This window comes from Argiope bruennichi, chromosome 1, assembly GCF_947563725.1.
Source record: "Argiope bruennichi chromosome 1, qqArgBrue1.1, whole genome shotgun sequence".
Classification (NCBI taxonomy): Eukaryota; Metazoa; Arthropoda; class Arachnida; order Araneae; family Araneidae; genus Argiope; species Argiope bruennichi.
The window spans coordinates 89,928,740-89,955,562 of record NC_079151.1 but is presented as its reverse complement, the minus strand read 5'-3'; the positions used below and the strand labels follow the sequence as shown (position 1 = coordinate 89,955,562).

At 30.3% G+C, this 26,823-nt stretch overlaps 1 protein-coding gene across 1 annotated transcript in view; it reads left to right on the top strand.

The window, feature by feature from the left end:
- The first annotated feature begins 13,191 nt into the window (after positions 1–13,191).
- Positions 13,192–26,823, top strand: part of LOC129971902 (annexin A13-like) — a 53,230-nt gene continuing 39,598 nt past the window's right edge. The window contains exons 1-10 of the mRNA XM_056085883.1: positions 13,192–13,310; positions 14,109–14,142; positions 15,836–15,899; positions 17,120–17,217; positions 20,473–20,677; positions 20,870–20,949; positions 21,032–21,085; positions 23,969–24,158; positions 25,879–25,937; positions 26,179–26,301. Of these exons, the coding sequence (XP_055941858.1) occupies positions 14,128–14,142; positions 15,836–15,899; positions 17,120–17,217; positions 20,473–20,677; positions 20,870–20,949; positions 21,032–21,085; positions 23,969–24,158; positions 25,879–25,937; positions 26,179–26,301 (888 nt within the window). The 5' untranslated portion in view covers positions 13,192–13,310; positions 14,109–14,127. The remainder of the gene's footprint in view (positions 13,311–14,108; positions 14,143–15,835; positions 15,900–17,119; positions 17,218–20,472; positions 20,678–20,869; positions 20,950–21,031; positions 21,086–23,968; positions 24,159–25,878; positions 25,938–26,178; positions 26,302–26,823) is intronic.

Below are 26,823 nucleotides of genomic sequence, written 5' to 3'. Positions count from 1 at the left end.
TATTTTCAGGAATGGATAAATTACGTACATATTTGACATGAAAATTAGTTTTCAGTGATAAGCGACATTTCTATTTCTCTCAATTAACTATTTACTAAAGATCCGCGCAATCAATTAATTCGAGATTTACAAAAATTTGAAAATTTACTCTATGGGAAATAAAACTGTTCATCTCGCATTCCTTTTTCAATTAATCGAAGACTTGGTGACATTATTTTGTATTACCTTCATTTTGAATGTAGGTTTCAAATTTCCATTATTTAAATGGCACCCCCCTCTTAACTATAAATATTAAAACCTTTCTATGTGTGTTAGTAAGTTTCAGCTTATTTAATCAACTAAACAGTTGAAGATTTCGCTGATTTCTCAAAATTGGTTCTGTTTACGAATAATGCCATTGCTTACTGAACACATATTAATGTTGTCTTCCAAAGCCCATTTTGTGATCACTTTCCGATAGATATCGTAACTATGGCAACGGATGACCACCCTCCCCCAACACAATCTAATTTGGAATCTCTCAACAAGGGCGTGTCGACCACTTAACATCCGGGTAGATACAAGAAAAGGGTTATTAAAGATTATTCAAAAAGCCATTCTCTTTTTAGAACTCAGCTGCTGTTCTCTAAAGTTCATTTGCATCCGCATTAACGTAATGAATATTTTTTTTTCTGAGAGAACCTGCGCCACTGTCAGTATCAGTGTAAAGAGCCAAATTTAATGGATACGCATTCCAAAAGCTAAATGTCAGCAGCAGTTATGAATAATGTGTTTTTTTTGGTGAATCTATTACTTGCCTTTATTTTGGTTCTGGTGTTCTTTTGTCTTTGGGTGAGGTCTCCCCGGAGATTAACATGATGCTGCTGTTGTAATTTGTCTTATTGCAGGATTTTGCGTTTTTGCAAAGGGAAGTGTCCTTGTTGCTGATGAAATCACACATGATACTTTGGCTTTGGCGTAATGGCCCAACACGAGCTTACAGAAGCATTTAGGTTGATTCCACTAAAAAAATGAATTAGAAGAATGTATTTTAAGATTTCCTGTAGATGAAGTAAAAAAAAATCCTCTCGACAAGCTGGAAAGCAAAAATAGATTTCTTTACATCTAAGTTATTATCTGGTGACATAAACTGTTGATGGTAGAAACAGTCAAAATTAGGGCTTGAAAATTCATTTTTAGCGCCTAATTTCTAAGATATTGCAACTCTCAAGAAAGTTTAAATACAAAAATTGTTCGTCTTATTGAGGCGCTAAAATATATGTATATATATTATTATATACATGTAAGCATTATTTTATGTGAAGCAGAATGCAGTTTAAAGACAGTGAAGAGACATTTGATTTCGTGTCGTTTTATTTCTTATAGGAGAAACGCGCAAGATTATTTACAAGAAGGCGTGGACATGGCACGTCCGCCATAGTGCATCACAAAAGTAGAAGTCGAAAAAAGACGAAATAAATTATCCCTCGTTTTATATAACCTGAGATTTTGATAGGGAAAATATTTCTTCATAGTGCTAATATATTAATAAGATTCTGATGGGGATTTCTGACGCATGTCAATCACAAGTAAGGGAAACACAGGGATCTTTTAAAAAGAATGTGCTTACTGGACATTTTCCTATCCCTTTAACGGAGCGTGAGAATGTGTCGGTGTTATCCGATTCAGCAATTTTATAAAGCTTCTCTTGAATTAATTAAGTAGAGAAAGTGGAATTGGATCAAGAAATAAGAGAATGAACTTACTATGGGCTAAATTAAGATAAAACTTTGGAAATTAATTAAATTGAAATTAGAGTTAAAATATCATTACATATATATATAGAGAGAGAGGGGGTGCTTCTTCTTTTATAACACATTTAAAGAAAACGTATTCAGGCACAACCATCTTTGGATTGTAAAGAGAAGATTTAGCAAAAGAATTTACCAAATGAAAACCCATGAGTAAGGTTGTAAATGCTACGATTGCCAAGATATCTTAAATTTTTATCTTCAGAGTCCCACAAAGGAGAGGGAATCGGTCCTTACCTCATGGCATTGGCGAACAATAATTACGAAAATTTATTTTTGGCTTAAATTTAACGTTTTTAATAAATCTAGCGCGTGATATTTGGCGATAATCTCTGGCTTGCAGTTTATACACAAGTATTAGTAAATCAAATATTTATTATGGAAAAGTTTTTTTCTCAACCAAATGAAATCAAAATTGACACAGAACTATAAAATTGTAGTTGCAACCTCACATACCAAATTTCATGAATTTAAACCATTACGTTTTTAAATTATTCCATTTACATACATGCTGAAGCACAGAACGACAGATGGTCAACCCTTTGGTAGAATTGGTTGAAAACATTATATATTATAATCTGCACTTTGTTCCGAAGTTGTTATATTCTCGAATTATCACGTTTATGTACATGAAAAAGTGCAGACTTATAACTGGTTAAAACCTTGGAAGATTCGGTTCCAAATTTGAATACTGGTCTACATATTAGATACTACATATGTGAGCTAATTTTTATTTATGTAGATCCTTATATATTGTGTTTACTTGTACTTAAATAACTGGATAGATAGATTTCCTATGAAAGAACTTCTTTCAAAATTTGACAGAAATTTACAAGTTTGTTATAAAATCCTTATACCAAATTTCATCTGTCTAGCTCATAGTGTTTTTAAGTTATCTTGTTCACAGACACAGTAGCTAAAAAAGGTGTTTTTAGAATGCGGGAGGCCTAAAACATGAGAATTTATCTAAATCTCGAGTTCCAATTTTTTGTTGAATACAATGATTCCTCTTTGCATACTTTGTGTGAAAGAAAGTAAGAATGAACGGTTAAAATGAACGTAAAACAATTAAAAAACATTCGTACTATTTGTGCACGTTACGTCCTTACGAAAGATCAATTGTATAAACATGCTGATATTCTGTTATATATATAAAAAAAAAAGTCTTTTGTTTTTTTTAGAAAATTTTTTGTTACAAACCTCTAACTATCAGGACTTCATCAGTACCATATATAACATAATAATTTTCAGTTATTCTTTAGAATCAGTTGGGAAAATTTATTAAATTTCATTACCAACCACTAGAGAACACTCCCCTTCACTGGAACGCTAAATGCATTTGGTAATTTCATAGATAATTCTAGTACAGAATGTCACGAAATCGTCTAAATTCAGGTACATATAACTTGTAAAAGAGCAAATTTTACTTCGAATTTCAACAAAGTAGAGATCTGTTCGAACTTTTAATCAGAGTAGGAACAAATTATTTAAAATTAATCTGTATTCTTTTAGCTCTAGAGACATAATATATTACCTCTAATGGTCAATATATTAGAAAAATGATTTTCTGTCACACCAGCTCAATCATATTTTTTTTCTGATTTTCGCTAATAATTTCCATATATTTATTATAAGAAATTGTCTGATTTATTTCCTATATGTCAGCACCTAATATATATTCATCTTCACAACAGCCTTCTATTAACGAAAAGCGTGCTTCCGTTATTGGTTACATCTTTCTGATTGATCACTGTTTCGTTTCTCACATTTATAATTAAGCCTCGAATTTTTCCAGATTTTAGCACTTATTTCACAATTAATGCTTTTTTTGATCACCATGAACAAATAAAATAAACAATCTAAAAATGTACCAAAATAGCTCATAAGATAGCTAATCATCACCAGCGGCACTTTTCTTTCTAAAATATTATTCCATCTAATGTTTTCTGTGTTAAATGAGCAGCCTGCTGGTTCACACGATGCTAGGCCCAATCTGTGTCCAGGCTTTGCCATGACAACAAATGGCCAAAACTAATTAGTCGGGACTTCGTAATTTCTCCCCTGTGGGTTCGAGTACCATGTGAATCACACCCCTTCGGACGTGAGAAATGGACCTTTTACTCTTGTCCTGACTCATAAAAACAAGTGCTTGCTGTATTCAATCTGGTCGAGTTATTGTTTTTGTGCGTGAGTGGCAAACTAAATGATTGGAGATGTTTGGAGGCATCTAACGTTGATGGAGCCATGCTTAGAAAATTTACACTATTGTAGCATTCCTCGTCTTTAATGGTACAAAAACTATTATAAGATAAACATTGTGATTAGTCAAAAGAGATTAATTTGAGAGTTGAAAGGTATTGCTGTTAATTAATTTTTTTCTTTAAAAAAAGTCTGTCGTTAATCCATATATTTCATTTTACTCAATATATTTTAATTAAACATCCTATTTCGTAAAGATGCCAAAGTTCGTTAGATTTATCTTTCTCAAATTTTGATATTTTGTGATTTGTATTTTTGTATATGGTTTGTGGTATTTCGTATTCTGTATTTGGCACATTTAGTGCCTAAATTTAGTATTGTAAATTAGTTTTGCTTATATTTTGCTTCAATGAATTTTTGTTGTGTTTCTTCTGATTCATAATTTCACTTGGGTTGTGTCTCTTTTCCATCTGTAAGATTATTTAAAATCTTTTTTATTGTTGTTGTTAATGCTATTTGTAACTTTTTACAGTAACCTGTATTTATAATTTTTTTAAACAATAACATTTTGTATACTCAATAAGTTCTCTTGTATACTTTAATAAACAGTGTTTATATATCAATGATTCAAACATTACAAACTTTCCGTATCCTGCCAAACTTGTGAATTTGATTCATTTCTTGTAATGTTAAACTCGTAATTGAAGTATATTTTGTTCAATACTTCCAGTTTCGCCATTTGTTTCCCAGGCATTATCATATAGGTTTTCAAGTTAAGCAACGAAGAAAGTAAACAAAAGTAATTAAAAAAATCTGAAACGAACGAATTGAATACCGGAGAATAAATTTTTAAATTTTTCTACTTGATTTTTTGGCCAATTTCCTTTATTTTTTGGAACTGCCTTTTTTCAATGTTAGAGCGTTGTAATTTGTCTGAATATATTCAGCATAATCACTTTATTATAGGAACACGCTACTTTCTTGGCTATTCGATAAGCTTCTTGAGTTTAAAGGGCTTGAAAGGACTTTACCAATATCCTGTAAATATATGATAGTATTTGTAAGCATCAAATTCTAGTAGACATTAAACTTTGCTTTTTTAATTTAAAAAAAATTATCTGCTTTGTCTATTGTATAAATGACGTATGAACCTTCATAATGAAGTGGATCTCCAGGTCATAACAGGGCCATTAAAAATTAAATGTAAAATAATTTTTTTTATTTCAAACCATGCGTTGTTTTCCGCAGTATTGTAATTTCCCTCTTTTTATTCTTCTAGCACACTGCGCAAATAATAGACAGAATCTTTCTTTTTTGGCCATCAACAGTAGAAGAGAACCAGGTAATTAAATTCCTAGTAAAAAAATCAAAATGGCGAGTTTTTGATTTCAATAATGAAATTATTATTCAGAAATTCAAATTAGTCAAATTCAAAATTAGTAAAATTATTCAAATTCAAAAAAGATTATTAAAAAAAATTCCAAACATCAGGAAAAATTGTAATGACAATTGAACTAGCGTCATTAAGAAAGCAACTTTCAAAATAAACCTCTATGAAATTCAAAAATATACCAGTTAAGTGCCAAATGTTTTTTTTAATTGAGAAAAAAGGGCATTTTCTTGGCTAAAAAGCAAAAATCTTCTAGTTTAGGGGATTAACAAATAATTTGCTTAAAATTTTTCAAATAACTCAAAGAATATATGTTCTAGTTCCTGAACTAAAAATTAAACTGAATGTCTATTTAGTCTTTAAATATTGGTGTGTCGACTGATAAATAATTCGAAATTTTCACGATTTTACATTGTGACGCACTAAAAAAACCCATAAAATATTTCTGAAAGAATAGATTACTTATTATCTAGTTCAGAAAATTATTTTAGTTCTAGTTCTGCAGAACATATTGAAAAATTATTATTCCAAATTTGAACTAAACATATGCACTAGATTTTAATTTATTAAATTTTTCGATTTCAAATTCTATTATATTTTATATCTGAGAAAATAATATCTAAATATGTAAAACAGCATTTAAACATATGTAAATACAAATATAAAAATCAGTGTTACTTATCATAAAATAGAGTCAGAAACAAAATTCTAATGGTTTTATAAAGAAATTTGTTCATACATTCTGAATATTAAATAAAAGAACATTCATAGTTTCGCAAAATAAATCGATTTTCAACGTAGTCACCTACCTTAAGTTTTAATTAATTCAATTTTTTAAAAAAGTGTCCCAGGTGCCCTCTTACAAATCATCTCTTCCAGAGTATATCTGGGTTAAATTTTGACAGTTCCAGGTCAAACGGTTCTTCTTGTACAGCGCAACGCACCCACTCTGTTTTGGTATCAGTAGAAATTGTTGCGTAAAAAAAATAAAATTATAAGAAACATGTATATTTTTTCTGAAACATTGAGAAAAGTTTTCTATCATTACTATGCATACATTCTTCTTTGAAATGAAACAAAATATCTTTTTTTAAATTTTTACTTTTATCACAGAAGCGATCATTATACCATCATTATATTTCTTTCATAATTATATTTCTTTTTTGCTCCAAGAAACTGAAATGCACCTAGAAAAATCCAGCTTCTGTTTCTGCACTTGTTGAAACTAAGAAGGAAAAAAAATCGATAATTAACGGTCGTTACGTGCGAAACCTTCTTTCTTTTCCAAGTGTTTGATGGCGTGCATACATTATCACCAAGTGTGTCCAAAGTTTCGCGACTGACTTCGACCATAAATCACTTTTGGCACTAAATCACAGGCCTGTATCCTGTTATTAGGCAAGAATTATCCCTAGAATACAGCCGAAATGAAGTTTTAAAAGTGCTTCTGACAGCCAAAAGGAAGTTATCCTTAAACGTTCCTTCTGCGGCACCCTGTTGGTACTTTTATGTTCGCCACCGATGGGCGTTCACTTCCAGGAGACTTTTGGATTAGCAATATATTTAGGGCATTTTTTTCCTGGTCGTTCATTGTTTCACAATCGACGTGACAGGTTGTCTATAAAAACAATGGCATTAAAATTGAAATATTGTATCCATCCCAAGTGCATTTTAATGACCGTTCGAGGCTCGCCAAGTGATTTTTTTTGGAATAGTCTTGACTAATGCTTATTAGCAAGATTTATTTCAGGAGAGTTTAATTTTCTTGTCCTTTTTTATTTGATTCAAAGATCGACAGTAAAACTAATTTAGGAATCAACAAAAGTTGAACTAACTCTATCAGTACTGAAGGGCCCCAAATGCCCGTCCAACGAAATTGCAGAAGCCACCCTAGACTGTCTGTATTTAACTACGAAATTTCCTCATTTCTTTTATTAAATGTGATTGATTGAATACTCGTGGCGCATGCTTTGTTCGTCAAGTGTAGTTCTCCCAGATGTGCTTGAGGTCAGGAGGGTTTTCTGAGAACGTTCAAAGGACGAACGAAAACGCATATGCTTCATAACCATCATCTAAGCTGGGTCCTCTCTTGAATCAAACCTTTAAGAATACCCCTTAAAAACACAGGCTATCACTGCCGTATTTGGAAGGAGTAGAAAATTTTTGAAACAAAACTTTGGATGTTCCAATGTTCTCGAATGATCTAAGGAATGAACTCGAATGATCTAAGGAATGAGAGTTTTAACTAAGAGCGAAATAGATATACTTTTCTATTAATAATAAAGATGAGTGTGTGCGAGAGTTTGCTTTCTACAGGCCAGCTATTCGACTTACAGCAAAGAAATTTGGTTTATATTTATACCTAAGTGGGTAAGAATGTACACATAAGAGCAGTTCATTTTAAAATTTTAACTAAAATTTTTAAATAATTAAAAGTTAAGCTGAATTTCGGCGTTTTTCCGAAAATACTAATGCACAAAAAAGAATTTTACCTATTTTCAAAATTTAAAAAATATATTTTTAATACTACCAGTTTGTAGTGCAAATTTTTTCTAAATTTCAGTAATATTTCAAAAATATTTTTTTCTTGCCTTATTTTCAATAATAGATTACATTGCTCCCCTGAAATTCAAACTATGTTCATTGTTTGCTCAGATATTTTATTGCGTGAATTTCTTCTATTGCTGAAAGCTAAAAAAAAAGGATTCCGTTTAATATTTCTGTAGTATACAGGATGAATATAAAAGTGAAATTACTACACCATGACATTCCAAAGATAAATGAAAAGCGCATTTACGTTTCTAATAGCGGTATGAAATCATGCACGACTTTAATGTTTGACAATTTTACATAATCATGGACAGGAAGTTTATTTAAATGATTCAACTGAAATTAAATATAACTCTAATATCTCCAGCGAATCACCTGATTGAAAAGGGCGACTAATAAATAAATAGATTAATTAAAAAGGAACGGAATTTTAACGCAGCATATTGTGATCTTACAAGAAAATTTAGAAATCTGTTTAAATGAGCAAATAGTAAGTATTTTCAACTAAACTGCACCAATAATTTCTTGCAGTTACTTGTTTACTTTAGTCTATCGAGCTAAGAAAACCGTAAAGTTTTAAAATGTACTGCAAATTTATAAAAAAAACTGAGAAACTTCATAACATTTAGAAATAGATTCATAATATCAAAATTTCGAGAACTTCTTGTCTTCAAACTCGATGACCAATCATCGAACTTTCTTTTTGTAGATAGAATATGCCTCATTCTTACTTCATTAAAAGTTTTCTTTCAGATCCATTGTTAAGTATCAAATTTGTTTATATCTCTTTACTTTTATCTTTTACCTTTATCTTTTATCGTTACCTTTGTCTTTATCACGTAGCACATACCCTAAAACAAGCTGAAGAAGGTAAAAGGTTTCTTTAGAATATATATTTATAAGAAAAAAGTTATATCTGTATATACATTGAGATGACAAAAGCCATGGGATTGCAATATGCGAATATACAGATAGCAGTAGTATCACGTACAAAAGGTATAAATGGGCAATATAGTGGCAGTTAGTTGTATTCGATTCATGAGAAATGGTTTCTGACATGATATGGCCACACGACGGCAATTAATTGATTTTAAACATGGAATGTTAGTTGGAGCTAGATAAATGGGACACTTCATTCCAACATTTCAAGATCTCCAATGTCAAGAGTGTGCCGAGAATTCCTAATTTCAGGAATAACCTTCTACCATGAACAACGCAGTGGACGACAGTTTACTCTTAATGACCGAGGCCAGCGATGTGTGTGTAGAATTAACAGTGTTAACAGACAAGCAAGTCAGCCTGAAATAATCGCAGGTGTCAATCTGGGACGTACGACGGACATGTACGTTAGGAAAGTACGGAGAAATTTTGGCTTTAATGGACTATGGTAGCAGAAGATAGATTATATATATATATATATATATATATATATATATATATATATATATATATATATATATATATATATATATATATATATATATATATATATATATATATATATATATATATATGTTTATTTTTTGTTTATTTTTTTCTCTTCAATTTTGGGGCATGTATAGACATTTAACTCAATACACTTAAAATTGTTACGATTCTCTAATATCGTTTCCTTGCCAAGTTAGTATCATGGCAAGACAGAGAGTTTTACAACGATTCCTTATGAATGCTGAATAGATACTCGGTCAATGACCCTACCTTTGGCGACTTCAGAGGCAAAAATGAAAGCTCTGGAAATTACAACAACTATGACAGTATCTCAATTAGGAATAAAAATCTGGAAATTGTTCTGGACAATTCCACTCCCTCTCGGGAAAGACATCTAAACTTGTGATACTGATGCAATTCAAGCGATTCCCTCTTTGGAGCATTAATCACGGATCTTTATTTGTGTGCTGTTTTGTTTTTCTAATTTGAGACTTCCTGTCTGTTTGTGCTGCGAATTTCAGCAAGTGCTAATCTTTATGTACCCCTTAGATGTATTTTTATTACCAGCATTTCCTTGCGGAATAAAGCTTTGTTTTTCATTATTCAATGTGCTGGATTTCTTTCGTCATACAGCCACAACATATTTTCTGAAATAAATTAAAATGCTTTATTTTGAAAGCACGTCTAGATATTAGTAAATTATTTTCACATCGATCATATAAAGCAGAAATTGCAAGCAGCTGTCTGTTGATCATAAGACTTCCTTTTAAATGGTGAACGATAGCGATTTTTCTGTTAGTGGTTCACTATTGTTTGATGAAGAAAATTAATGATTAGTTTTGATTTGAGAGTTCACGAGCATTGTGGGTAGAGAAGATATCATTGCAAAGAAACAAATCCTTTCTGGTTATCATAAATTTATATTTAAAATGTACTGCTAATAGTAATTTTTATTTTTAATTACTTAAGCACTCTATCGGTACATAAGATTTTCTGCTACAGCATTTGTTGATTAACTGTGACAATGATAATCATATCTGAGATATTGTTAACAGCATAACAAATCTCTTAGACTGACATTTTTTCTAGTTTATTTTTTAAATATCCAAAAGAAGGAGACAAAATTTCATCCTACGCACCTTGCCACAATGCGTATGAAAGAGGGGGGGGGGGGGAGTCGTGAAAAACAAACGGAAAGACAAGAATCGCAAACCTGTGAATTAAATAAAATTATTAAACGAACTAAAGGACAAGCGAATGCAACCGTGGAAGAAATTAAATAGCGACATTCTGACAACCGATTATGAGCCAATAATTGAAAGTCAAAACAACATGACTGCTGAAGAAAGGAACAATAGGCAAACTTCACATCGTTTAGAACTCGAGAATTTTTAGAAGTAAGAAAGAGCGACATCATAAGATTCATCTCAATGTACATGAAACCAGAATTGAATATTGGTGGAAACATTTGACGCTTGATTCTATTAATTCCAGTCTAGACAGAAGAAAAATAATTATAATTGGCAAAGAATTTCTTTGAATCTATACCAAGAGAAATCGAGTAATAAAGCAATCAAATTTATCTGTAATTAAATATTTTTTGCGGTCTTATCAATGTGGCCTGGTGGTACGGTCTCAGCTCTAGGGCCGTAGGGTTTTAGGTTCGAGACCCGATTCCACAAAAGAACCGTCGTATAAGAGGATTTGCTGCACGTTAAATCCGTCAGGGCCAAACGTCCTTCTGCTGGTGTGGCGTGCTGTGGACAGAGGTTGTCAGCTCAGTTGTCGTTCTCGTCTTCTGACCATGGTTCAAAATTACGAGGTCCGTCCCAAAATAGCCGTAGTGTTGCTTTACAACGCGACGTTAATGTAACTTATCTAAATTAAACTAACCAGTCTTATCAATAAACAGAGGAGAAACTTTTTGCAACTATGCATCACGCATTAATAGTTTAACAGACAGAAGAACAATATTCAAGCAAAAAACGTTTCAAGGTAATAAGTAAAAGGTAGATAGATAATAAATAAAATGGTTTACAACAGTTATCTGGTGGTAACTTTATTTAATAACAGGTTTAATTCTATAATATCTCTCTGTCTACAGGCTTGATATCTTTTCTTTCTCGTTTGCGAAGTATAACAAAGAAAAACTATTGTAATTGACAAAAAAAAAAAAAAAAAAAAAAAAAACGAATCCGAGATTTTAACGAATCTACACATTTCAGAGCTCTTGAATCTGAAAAATACGTTTTTTGAATTATGTCCGTCTGTCGTTCGGTATGTCTGTCTATCTGCTTTGGAACAGAATAACTCAAAAACGGGTTGTAATTTGGTATCTGATCTTTACATCAATTTTTTAGATATCTGATAAATTTTAGGCTAAATTCATTTACTGGAAGTCTGTCTGTCTCATTCTCAGAGCACAGGCGAATACGATAGCTGAAAAATGTGAACTAAATGGTTGAAATTTTGAATCAAATTCTCCAAGGGGTTGGCCGTCTATCTACTATGCTTCCACACGCATTAATTTAGACAAATGAAATTTGGTACATAGTTTTAACACTGAAAGTATAGATTTTCAATTTTGAATCAAATATATCCATCGGTTGACCTTCTAGCGGTTTGCACTTTAAAATGATAACTCAAAAATGCGATTACTTGGATAAATGAAATGTAGTACACAGTTTTAGCATCTAATATATCTTTTTTATATAAAAATTATAAGCCAGATCTGTCTAAAACTTGATTACCTGTCGATCTATACATTTTCATACATATAAATACGACAAAAGTGAAACAACTTAGATGAATCAAAATTGTTATGTGACCAAAATTGTAATTTTGTTTCAAATTTTGATTTCATTTGATCGAAGAATGGCATTCAAAATGCATCCTCATTTGTTTACTCTATAATGCATAACCAAAATATTCAAGTGGAGAAACCATAAAATAAAAATCTGAGTATTTCAAACGGACCTAGCCTAGTCCAAAGTCCGCAGTATTGTCCAGGTGGAAGGGAAAAAGCACGTTTATTAAGAAATATGCGTGAACGTTTCAAGGAGACCACTCTAGCTTGTTTGAAACTGCTGCCATTCATTAAATATTAAAAATTAATTTTGTTAATTTTAGTTTAATTTAATTAATTTTGAAATCAATGTAAAATAATTTTATTAATATTGATTGATTCGACATAAAATAAAATTAGATCCTATTTTTAATGCGAAACAATTTAAACATTGTAGCAACTTTCAGAATATCCATTTTCGATTCCTCCCTTGAAGAATTAGCATTAGTTAATTATAATTAACATCAACTGTAATGTGGAACTTAAAAAGGCTTAATATTATCTCAATTGGCATATTAATATTTAAGAACTATGTAGCGAACCTTGTCTTCACCAATTACTTGATTAGTTTCAGAGATATCTCTTGAGTAAAATTTCAGCAATAGAAATAAAAATAATTACTTTTCCATTTCAGGCATGTAAATGAAATTTACATTAAATCAACCAAAATAGCTTCAAAAATGTAACATTAGTTCTTAATGATATTAAATGTCAGGGAATCATCTTTGCTCTTTCGCGGACCAATCATCGAATTATTCTGATATGATTAAAAATAACTAAATGGAGGAATTAGATGAAAAAAGAATGTTAGATATAACTGAAGTCCCGCCAAACCGAGCAACTCCCAAGGTAAATCAGGATTGGCTAGTTCGGCAGTCTGAAATCGACCAATAAAATTTCAGCATCAACTTGGCAGTCTTTTTACTACCTACGTGATTGATCGTGAAGAGTGCTATCATTTTTAGGAAATGTTTTCAGTCAAATTCATTAATGTCTTTTGCATCGATGTTTTTGTTTTATCATTTGCTTTAAGAAGAGCCAGTGGCATCGGATAACGGTGAAAAATCGTCTGCTTTGGATCATTCTGCTTCAAGACTTCTTCAGCCTTGTAAGTCAAGAAAATTGGCTTAGTTTTCTCCCCTTTTATATGTGTTATCTTAATTATTATCATTATCATCTTATTTAGAAATAAACTAATTAAATTAAAAAATAGAAACTGGATTTATTTTTTGTATAAATAGACTAAAAAAACAATTATTAAAATCCTAAGAGTGAATATCAAATTGTGCTTCAAATGACAAGACTTCCATTCCTGAGTTTCAACTCTTATGTTCTAGATTGAAAAAAATACATATATCCCAGTTTTGAATTAAATGCTCTGAATTGTTCTATTTTCTTATATGTAAATAAATAATTCATATAAAAATATTAAGAGGTTTTAATTTTCTAATTCTGAAATGTCCACTTTTTAAAATTTCATTATACAATGATCACCATAATGCAAGGCAATTAGGAGGGCAACAGCCTGCTGAAAAAGTAGTAAAACTGTAGAAAATTATGTTATTATGTTTTTACTGTCTGTTCCTTGCTTTTAACTTCTTTTGAAATTCTTATTTCATTAGATTTTAATTTTAATTTAATTTATTTTTATAATATTTTATTGTATTTTGCCATTATTTAGGATGCCTTCTCCATCCAGGGTCTCGGGGTGGAGTTCAATAAATCTGGTCCCTCATTGATCCACAACCTTTCTTTTTTTGGAAGAAATATTCGTTTGAATTTCTGTCAAAAGTTTATCAGAAACATTCTAATGTCTTTCTTGTCTTGGACTTGCTAATTAAAATAAAAATCGATGCATTTTTATCTTTGTTATTACTTACTCTATAACTGAAATGTTTCATTACAGGTTTTGAATATTTGGGACCATGGCTACTGTAATTGTGAGTAATTTCAATTTTTTTATTAAATTTTATTTAATAAAATATTATTTAATATTGAATACTTTAAATATCATAAAGAAATGTTATAAAAAGTTTAATTTTTGTATGCATTATATTACCTCGATGAACTTGTTTCAAAAGCATTTAAAAGAAGCAAATGCTTGAAAATACGCCATTTGAGTCTTAATACTTGAGTTTTGATCATAAAGTTTTACAATTACAAAAGGAGAAATGATATTTTTTAAAAATATTTTTCATCAGTAAGAAAATGTAATCATTCATAAAGCAATGATAGATAAATTAAAAAAAAGAATTTTTAATAGTACAACTTTCCTCCTCAGCTGTAAAAAATATATTTGTGCAGAGAATACAAATGTCAATGTAACATTTTAAGGAATTTAGTCCGAAATTTGGCATAAACGAATCCATTAAATATAAGTAACGAAGCAAGAATTTTAATATGAAAGAAAATTGCAAAATTGTAAATTTATAATTCTGAACTGTCAGTTTTATAAAACAAATAGCTGAAGAATTTTATTAAGATTTATAAAACAAACGATTTAAGATGATATGGAAGAATATTGAAGTACTGTGACCGGAACATAAAATCATACGTTCATTATTAAAGTAATAAATATGATCTAAATCAAATTATTTAGAAGCTTTTATTTTAAAATATACAGGTTCCTATTGTGACATATGCGATACTTTTATGACATTTTCCAATCTGGGGTCCGTATTCATTATATATTTTATAATATAAATAATTGCGTTTGTTTTTAATATCAAATTCTAGTTCAAATGATAAAAAAAAATGTATTTTTAAAAAAACTAAGAATTAAAAAAAATTAAAACTAAACTAAAAATTTATAAAGCCAAAAAGCTAATTGGGTAATTTTTTAAGGGTGTCTTCAAAAATTATCGGCTTGCTTAGTTATAAAAAAATATATATAAATAAAGCATCGGGTTTGTATTTAGCGAAATAGTTAAAAATGAATCTACTTAAAACCTTAACAATATTAAGAAAATTTAGAATCTTTGGATCTATAAAGGTTACTCGTTGCATATTTATCAAAAATTCAAAAGAATGTATCATTAAATTTTCTTGTACTTATATTGTATAACCAAGTATTTTAGCAGAAGATTTTGAAAATCTCATTTTATCACTAATTTTCCTATTAGAGTTATGCATAGACTAAAATTATTTTTCGTTATAAGCGAAACGGTGATACGTTGTAATTCAATTAGATGGTTTTATCGATCAAGAGTATTGAAAATCGATGAATGCGCTCTGTAACTGTAATTAACGTAAAATAATACTTTAAGGGACGTTTTGCTTCATTTTTATTACATTACATATTGTGAAAAAACAGTTGATATATTTGATGTTAACTCACTTTTTGTTAGAGACATTTGAATTATACAATATAGTAACTTTTTTTCATCACTTGAAATCTGAGAACATAATTATGATCTTGAAAATTAAAATTCTAATTCAGTTTCCAAAACAGGAATGTACAAAAATGTATCGATAAATTTTCTGATATTTTTTGTCAAAAATTTTAATTTTACAGTATTTTTGTAATTATATATATTTTTTATATTTCATAAAAATTTCACATTAAAATATTTCAAAATTTCATAATATTTTAAACAATTTTTATATTAAAAATTGTTATTCATTTTTTTGCAGTTTCATCATCCCTTTGATTCAGAAAGTGATGCAGTGGCTTTAAATGAAGCAATTAATAATTTAGGTAATATAACTTAAAATTAGTCATTTTACTCACCGCAAACTTTTATAGATTCAAAAATAATGGAGGAAACATAGGCCTGCTAGAAAAGTACAATAAAGCTTTAACTGGTTGAAATTTTTCATTAATTTCTTTAGTTACCTAAAAATATCAAATAAGTCATATCTTTAACTTAATGCTATCATTTAATATTTGCATTTGTCATTTGTAAACAAAAAAAAAACCTAATATACATTTTGCCACGATTTCATATATAATCTTGGAATAACCTTATATTAATTGTACACATTTTGTAGTCACATTAATTTTTAAACTTAAATTCAACACTTAATTAATCAAAACTTTTATATGCTTATCTTGATTTTTAATATTTCCCACGCCAAATATTGATTTTTATCTTCATTCCAGAAATGTTCGGATAAATAGTTACATTCATATTCCCTAATTCAATAATTACATTCATATTCCTTAATTCAATAGTTACATTCATATTCCCTAATTCAATAGTTACATTCATATTCCTTACATTCAATAGTTACATTCATATAAGTAAAGAAGAAATGCTTAAGAATAACCTCTCATAGCTTAACGCAATTATATATTTCTATCTATACATATAGACATATGCGGAACACACTAACCATGGTCTATAGCTAATTCGTAAACCGTTAGAGATAGAAGTAAACTTTCAGTTACAAAAATATTATAAATGTTATAAATAATTATGTTTTATGTATTGTTGAAAAAATTGCGAAATGTAGCTTTTTGTATATTGTCCCTGTTCTATGAGTCATTTTTGGAAGTATTTTTGATACACAATATTTTAGACAAAAAAAATCAAAACGGTCAAAATTGGTCGAGTTCTGAAGCTTTGAATTTCTTTATTGTACATTAATTAACAATCTTTTTGTAGAAACGAAGCTCGTTGATTGGATGATTTTCCTTGAGGTAGCCGTTTAAATGATTTAAAATCACCTAAAACAGTGATATGCAAAATCTCATTGATTAGCCTGTATTGGACGTAAATAAATAAAAAAATTATTTTTTCCTCTTCCTCAATTACTTTTTTAGATATGTATTTTTTTCCGAGTCAGATGATAAGTTTTTGGCACATAAATTATTAAGATTTTGAAATTCATTAAGATGATACTGGCATTAAATTAGCTTCGTTAAATCCTGCCTTCCTAACATATCAATAATTTTTCTTTTAATGTTTGTGACAGGAAAAAATGGCGATGAAACTCTTATTCACATCCTTGGAAATCGTACTAATGAACAACGGAAACGGATTATGGAAACTTATAAATCTATGTTTAATCAGGTAATCTGCAATTTTTTCTTTTCCCAATAATGAAATTTCAAAATATGGAATATTTTTTTGACAATAATCTCTACTTGTAATAAAAATGCATGCATGTGTGCGTGAGTTGGGACTGTATTGGCCAAACTGTTCGATCTACAGCTACGAAATTTGTTCCAGATATACTTTAGAGGTCGAGAATGTAAGCCTCGGTGCGCTTTTTTGAAATTTTATTTATAATTTTAATTGAATAAGAGATTGATTAATAACTGATTATTTTGATATTTTCTTTCAATAACTTTCAAAAATATTTCCGTACGAAAATGGTTTCTACATCGTTTCAACGTAAATATATATATATATATATATATATATGTTGCTGTAAAATTCTTTAACCTAGGTTCAATTAAATTAAATTAAAAAAATTTAACACACTAAATTAACTAAAAAAAATTCTGTAAACCAAATTGCATCTGCATGTCTCTACATATTTTTCAGTAGTCCTGTTAACATGCATACTAAAAGACAGATAGAGAAACTTTACTTCAATGAATTTAATCTAATTTTTTTTAGAAATTTATAAATTTGGTATTAAAAGTATAGCCAAATTTCATCGCTCAAGCACAATGCATTTTTGAGCTATCGTGTTCATAGATAAAGTGACATAACTCCAAAAATATGTTTTTTCGGATTCAGGAAATTCTGAAGCGTGGATATTCGCAAACAATCTCGATGTCGAATTTTTCTGACAATTACAACATTATATGTTTGTATATTTCATATACAAAAAAGTAAAAAGGGTTATTCAATTTTGATGGGATTTTTTTTGTAAATAACAATATCTAAGGCTCATAATAAAAATAAATTATAGTCAATTTTATAATTAATTATAAAATATGCACATCTTTTTATTTTTTATAGCAGTATGCTTTGTTCATTTGTTTAGGTTGTACTCTTGAAACAGCCTTCACGTTTACGAGTAATTTTCTTTCGATATCATGTGACTTTGTGTGATAACATTAACCGCCTTCAACGACCAGTTATTCACATAAAAATTTTATATTTAAATTAAATAGCAAAACGAAACAGCCAGTCTCCCAACCAGAACTGCAGTAACGATTTCGTCGATTTTTATCGGAAATGATTAAAGTTAATGCCACCTAGAAACACCATCAGTATTTCACTGTTCTCAAATATCGTCCATTTTCGAGAAGAATCTAAAAAAACATTCCTTCAGTGTACATACGATGCAGTGAAAAACCTTAACAAAATTCCTCATTACAACCCCTAAATAAAATATCTAATTACCGATCTCGCCAGCTTTTATGTCTTAAGAATGATCAAGAACCCTACATCAGATGAAAACGATCATCTATCCGCCTATTTCTGAGAATTATTGCTGTATAAAAAAGACCATATGGCAGATTTCCCCAATTTCAAAAACCGGTCTTATTTTACCAGTTTGCAAACATAACTAATTAAACAGAATGCTCTATCATTATTGAAAAATCACAATTTCATCACAATTGAATTTTTAATTTTAACTCTATATCACTTGATTCATTACTCTAAACACTCAGAAAAGTACTCAATTAAGTGAACTGTAAATTTATGAACCCATATTTAATCCTCTCACTACTGACGCGGCCCAAAGTGGCATGCAAGCTCTATTTTGGTGGGCCGGTTTCTGTTTCAGACGAGGGATATTATCACAAGAATGCTCTCTCTTTATATTCTGCACCCCTCGTTTGAAATAGAAACCGGCCCACCAAAATAGCGCTGGTATGGCCACGTTGGGCCGGATTAGTAGCGAGAGAGTTAAATTCACGATGGATTCTTTCTCAAGAGACCACTATACTGATAAACATCGCAACCAGTTCTCTCATAAATACAGAGGATTCGAGAGATCTTATTCCCTTACAAAAACAACTGCAAATTTTGCAATAGATACTCCTTTAACCAATCGCAGCAGTACAGCATCCCGTTTTCGTTGTTCCTGATAGTTGGCTGATTGTTTGGATTTTATTGGCTGAAGAGACATGTTTGGCTATGCTACGCCAAGCCTATGGTGGATAACATGATCACGGTATCGTTGTTACTGAAAGGACTTCGCATAGCTTAGGCCGTTATTATTAAACAATGCCTGTAATATTATCGCTGAAGAATGGAAAATACTAAATATAATAACTTAGTTATTTCAATAAATGAACTACATCCTATCACAACAGAACTAAAGTTACAATAATATAAATAAAAGTTATACAATAATAATAGAGCTTGCTAGTTGATTAACCGTTCTTCAAACTGATGAAATTGTTATGTTCGGCGAAAATTGGTTAAATTGATCCAGCTGTTGAGGTTAAGAGCTGTGTTAAATTTTTATTTTCAATATCACAGAAATTGGACAGGAAGAAGAGTAGACGCCCAGTGATGGCATATCGAGAAGTGATGACCATTCATAAGAAAGGGGTGGGAATTCGGTATGGAGCTGGCAAATTCTGTCCCAGGAGAAATGCATAGCAATGAAGATATGAATGATTTTTCTTTTTCTTTTTGGCCATCGAATGCTTTATGAAAATGAAATTTAGATAAGAAGTAGTTTTGTTGCATGAAGAACAGTTATAATTAATTTTTAAAAGATATCAAAAAATGGGAACGATGTTTTTTCCGAGTAGATCATAGGAAAAATATAGACAAATTTTGAGAATTTTCCGATAAGCTAATATTTCTTTATTTTTAAAACTGTTCCAATAATATAATAATACAGAAAAGAAAATGTTAAATATTTAACGAAGCATTTATTTTAGCAATTATAACATATTTATTGAAATATAGGGTGGTAGAATGCAATCAGTTTTTTTAGTACATTTAAAGATCATAAGCTTTCATATTATGGAAAAAATAATTGCGGTCATCAGAAGGTTGTTGATTGTCCTTTGTTTAATCGCTAAATATTGATCTTCAGAAATAAAGGTAAAAAGGATTCATTCTGATTTAATCCACAATTTATACGGAGTGCGCATTTACACATCTCAAACGTATTTGCATTAAAAAAAATCCTTTATACTTCCGCTTTCACCTGGTGGCTGAATTGCTTGCGCATGCTTCAAGGTAAGCAAGTGCATGGAGAGATCGGTTTCACCACAATTAGAAAAAAAAAGTTGCGAAATCGAATAAATGGTTGCAACTAGACTATTTCGTTTGCTTTTTACATTCTTTTAAATATACAGATTATCTAAATGCTTTTTTTTTTCTTATATTAGTCTACCTTTATAGGAACTTAGGGACCGACTGCTTTGCAAACTTACTGGCCATTTCCAGAAAGTTATTGATTTATTGCTGATGCCTCTTCCAGAATATTATGCCAAGTTAATAAGAAGGGCCATATATGGTCCAGGCAAAGATGATGATCTGCTGTTGGAGATTTTGTGTACCATTACTAACATTCAAATCAGGCAAATTAAAGAGATATATCAGTGTAGTAAGTGCAATAAATTTCTATAAAATAGTTTAAAATGACATACTTTAAAATTTTATATTATTTGAATTTATATACTTGTTATCTTTGCTTTATAAATAAGCCAAACGATTTTGGTAATTGTTTGCATTACAAGTTAAATAAACTCGAAATTTTCAAATAAACATTTTTTTTCTTGGTTTATTTTAATTTTAGGATTTGGAAAGACATTAGAAGACTCGATTTTGAACGACTGCCAAAGTAAATTTAAGCATATGCTTCTGTTAATTTGCAAAGTAGGTATTCTTTTTAATTATTTCAATGCATGGTTTGGAATTATCCGTCTTATTTCATTTCTAATGTGTTTATGTTTTATAGGCCGAAAGAAATGAAGGTATTGTTTCACTCGACAAAGTTCGAAACGATGCAGAGGTTAGCTCATTTTCATTATTATCCTTAATTTTATAGCTATTTGCTTAATAATAATTTCAAAATCCTTTTTTTTTATTTTCTTTCCTTTAATAGTTTAACAAATAAATTTAAATGAAGAAAAGGTTTAGTAAATTGGTTTAATTAATGTCTCATATTTAAAACGATATGTGTATATCTTAAAAATTGAAACTAAAAGCAAATATAAAAAATATAAAATAAATTCAAAAAAAAAAGACAAGAAAAATTGAAATCTGCTATTGCAAATTTCAAGTTATTATGTGAGGACATTTTTTTTCGATGAATTGCTTATACGTAGAAAGCGATATATGAAACTCAGAATCGAAACGGAGACGTTTTGCGTTGAACGTTGATGGTTGTGATTCAGAATCCAAATGGACACGTTCTGTGTTTGAAGTTGTGTTGCGATTGAGAATCTGCAGCACACGGCATATGTTTACGCTTTCTTCGTTCCCGTTGTAAAGCTATTTTACGTTCATTCGATCAGTTTCTAATTTTAAATTTTCATCATTCGTTTTTGTGGATTGAAGGTTTTGTCTTGGAAGGTTTTGTTCCGGCCTCTGTTTGCTCTTTTGTTCCCTTTCTTTTTTTCTTTTCAAGGCTTCATCGGGAGAAAGCTTAGCCCCATTTATGATTTATTCATTGCCTACGCGATTTCGAGCTTCACCCTCCCTTAACCAAAACAACATCATATTCTTTTTCCGTTCTCTTTTTTACAACTTTGAGAATCCGTAACTCGCGAATCACTCCGAGTAGCAACATGGAACTCATATCGTTACGTGCATTTCGTTGAGTACTATCCAATGATACAAGCAAATGCAATGTAAAGCGAATTTGTAAATTTCGAGACCTGATCTCGGATTCTACCGACACCCGAGTTTCGGTAAAAATGTCATTCGACTCTATTTATCGAGACGAGTGTTTAGACGGGTCGCACTCGTCTCTACGTTGCATAAAAGCAGAGATATAACAACTTCCGGTCGGAGTGGAAGTTGACGTCATCGACATCGAGACCCATAGGAACTCTATGGTATCGATCCGACACTGATTTGACCAATATTAAGCATACTCCATACTGCGCATGCGCAATGAATCCAAAATTTTGTGCACTTAGAGAACCCCCGGGGGTACTTCTAAGTGAAAACTCCATGTCTCTAACATATGCAGTTTATAACGAAAATCATCTGCGCATGCGCAGTAGAGTACTTCATGGGGGTCTTCTATAGCCCCGTAGGATTACTAAGGTGAAAACTCATTGTCTCTAACATAACATTACGAGATATAACAAAAACCATCTGTGCATGCGCAGTAGATGACTCCTTGGGGTTCTTCTATAGCCCCGTAGGATTACTATGGTGAAAACAACATGTCTCTAACAGCAGGTCAACCTATTAAAAACGCATCTGCTTTCAAAGAAGCATACATAATAATAATGCAATACTGGTAAAAGCAGGTGAAGCAGATGAAGATGAATATTGCCATTTATGCTTTATTCATTGCCTACGCGATTTCGAGCTTCAATTATTCAAAACCCCGTAGCGGAAGCAACATCATGTTCTCACATGATAATATGAAAAACGTTGCAGAGAGGTGTGTAATTTAAATATGAACGGGTTTTTTTTTTCTTCCTTTTTTGGCATTCGAACGATTTATGAAATGAAATTTACATAAGAGGTAGTTTTGTTGCATAAAGAATAGTTGTGATTGATCTTTTTAAAAATTGGTAAAAAAAAAGCGATATTTTATTCCTAGTAGAACACATGAAAACTATAGATAAACTTCGAGAATTTTCATATATGTTAATATTCCTTTATTTTGAAAACTATGACAATAATATAATAATATAGAAAAGGAAAAGTTTAATATTTAACAAAGCATTTATTTTACCAATTATTTACAACAGATTTATTGAAAAATAATAAACTGATTTATCGTAAAACAGCATATTTTAATGCAACAGACAACTATGGCGATTAAGAAACACCGGAATTCTATATAAATGGTATTACAGAAAGAACTTATACCAAAACAGACAAGAATGCTTTAAAAAATAACAGCTTACAAATTACATCAATAAAAATGGTAAGCAAAGTTTATCAAAAATTAATGCGCCATTGGACTCTCCTTCAAAAATTTAATGTGAATTTCAATATTTTGAGTCAGCAATAATATACTTTTTTTGCCAACGATGCTATTTATTTCTCTTAGCAAAGCACGTATATAGAAGAAAGTGTTTCTGTTACCACTCTTACAATATAGCAAAAATTGGAAGGAGCTTATAGTGAGATAAAAAAATTGATCTTTTGATAATCGATTTTCTTTTTTTAATCTTTCGTGTTTCCTTTTTCTTTCCTAGCCTCAATAAAGTTACTTCTTCCGATAATGCTATTCAGTTCCAGTTAAAGTAATTTCAAGAAGCGAATAACGTTGTACATTAAACCCCATCTGGAGATGGTTTCCCCAAAACTTTCTCGCATACTCTATAATGAAGGTAATATATCCCAGCCCGGCATCATAAAATTGTGGATTTGATTTTGAGATGGTCAAAAACCATCGCTTTTCAAAATGTGGTGATTGCGAAATTTGAGTAATGTGACAGCATGAGGGTTTTTTTTTTCTGTCGGATTTATACTACGTGACTTAAATATAAATAATGTTCTCACATGATAACTTGAAATTTGCGAGAGCAGATTTCAATTTTTTCTTCTTGATTTCTTCTTTTGTGATTGCATCAATGAAAAATATTTTATTTTTTAAAAAAATTGCATATATAATATTATGCTTTACCACAATCTGTATTTAAAATAAGTTCATTATTAACAGTAATTTTAACAATTGCTTTCTATGTACTATTCTTTATCATAGTCGCTATTTGAAGCCGGCGAAGCCCAGTGGGAGACGGACGAGGCTGCTTTCAACACCCTCTTTGCATTTGAAAGCTATGAGCATCTGAGGTTTGTGTTTCAAGAGTATGAAGATATCACAGGACGAACTCTTTCAGAAGCGATCGAATCTGAGACATCTGGATACATGAAAAAAGCTCTGCTCACCATAGGTAACGTATGTTTTAAAAAGTACAGTACACTCCCGAGCATCCGACCTAATGTGGCGGAAGGACTGGCCAGATAACAAAAATCTGAGTTCTATTAATTCATTTCTTTGCCCCCCCCCAATACCAGAAAAGAAAGTTTTTATCCAAAACTCACTGTAGCGAGTTAAAATAGAAGGCTCTGTATTGGTACTTTATATATATTTATATACTGCATTGAAACAATTTATTAGAGAAAAAGAAAGTTAAAAGATATAAATTGTTAACAGTTTAACATAAATTCTGTAATTCCCTTCTTAAATGCAAGAAACATAAGCAGAATATTAACGTAAATCGTAAGCCTAAATCTTAAGAAAATTGGCTCAAACTGATTTAATTTTTCACTGGTACATGGTTACACAGATATGAAAATGTAACCCTAAGATAAGAGTAAGTTATCAGATTTTGAAAAAGCCTTTAATAGATGACTTAATAGATACCTTTCCTTTCTCAATTAATTACGATAAAGGAAAAGTAGGCTGGATAGTAGAAAACCGGATATCCTCGAACCGGATACTAGGGAATGTACAGTGGATTTAATTTCTGTATGTCGCAATTAGCCTACATATAAAATTGATATTTCTTTGTTTTGGAAAAACACAACGTTTTACGAAATGGATTAACCTGATAAATTAGAATAGTTTCAGACCTTAATGATAGGAACAACATCAGATTCGATTAGTATATCCCATTTTTGTGCCATGATCGATTCAACAGTAATATAGAATACAATTATCGAGATAAAACGGTAGAACATCGTTTTAAACTTCATAGAAGTTCTAAAAACGAAGCAGTTTTAAAACATTTAATCTAAATTTTAAAAAATTAATACATATAAAATTCTATTCTAAATTTAAAAAATTCTGCTGAATGCCTATATTTATTAAATAAAAATTAACACCTCCCCCCCCCTTTCGCGCTTCTATGCCTTTTTTTCCAATTTCAGTGGAATGTCACGGAATTCTTGGACTCAAGGTTCTTAATCTCCGGACATAATAGGTAAATAGAGTAATGGTATGGCAATGAGATTGCCTTGTAAATGGTAGAGATTAGAAAATAAAGGATTTACTGAGTACGTTACTTATTATTAATAAATCGAATTCTACGCCATAAAGCTAAAAAGTGCTCGACTGGGATGAATCCAGCACGTTCGTGTATATATTGAATATTTAGAGAAATATATTTTTGTATCTACAAGCTTCGGATTCAAAAAAAATATTCGTTGCTGTCCCATTTATTTCAATGTTTAGAAGTATATTTTGAGGCAAGTACTTACATTAAAGTTATGAAAATAATCAAGGCTTCTTTGAAATCTTGATATATTATTTCCGAGTTCAGCATGTTTCTAGTGTAAGCAAATACTTCATTAGAAAATATTTAATTTACAGTTAGCAGGTTAGTAGTTTTATGAAATCTGAAAACCATTTTAATTTTTGAGTTATGCCCGTTTCTCATAAAGAAATTATTAAACTAATTTCATGCTCTCATTAATTGCTGCAACCTGCAAAAACTATATTTTTATATTGATAAAAACCAATACATAAGTATATTTTCTAAGTTAAATTCCCCACTCAACACTTTTTATATATTAGAGGTTCTAAATGTTAAGACTGTTAGAAGAACAAATATTTACCTTTTTCGTTTTAATAATTTTACAATTTTTATATACAAAAAATTTATTTTACAGTGAGGTGTGTTGAAAATACTCCTGCCTATTTCGCACGCAAGCTATATCGAGCTCTAAAAGTAAGTCACTGGCTTTTATTTTATATTTTTGTCTCTAATCACTGTTACCAAACTGGTTACTTACATAATATATTACTTACTGGTAACTAGTTACATAATTACTCACTGTTACATAATTTATTCAAAATACGATTATTAATTTTTGCTGTTATTCTTCTTCATAAACAATTTTACTTCTATTTCTTTAATTTTCTGGAATCTGGACTATTTTTTCACTTTATTTTATATTACTTCATTGTAGGGACAAACAAGAGATGATAAATCACTGATCCGTATTGTTGTGAGTCGCTGTGAAATCGACATGGTGTTTATTAAAAACGAATATCAAAAGAAGTTTAAAGAATGTTTAGAAGATGCCATTCGAGTAAGAAATCAAATTCATTTTTCTAAGTGTTTATTAAATTGTGCTATGAATTATTTATTTAATTATGCTTATATGTGCTGTTTACTAAAAATGCTAATGTGTAGTTAAGTCGTACTCTTGGCCCTAGATGGCGCTACTGAAGAAACAAGAGACGTACCCTTGGCTTAAAATCACTGACTTCTAAAGTCAGTGAACTTGTCTGTGATAAATGACGTATGAAACAACTGCAACAACAACTAAAAATGCATTTATATCATTAAATAATAGCATATTTCTTGCATTTTTTAAAATTAATTTACCATTATTTAAAAGTAAATTTTTAATGTATTTTCGAAATTATTTGTTTGGAATTGAATGAATAGATAGAATACTTAATAATATTTTATAGAAAATTTTACTATTATTTTATAGATCTAGACGGCTATTGTCTTGTTAGCAATATCTAATTAAATATCATTTGGCTTTGTCTCGCCTTCCATTGTGCAATAGTCTTTCTTGCTAATCTTTGTTCCTTTGCAATGG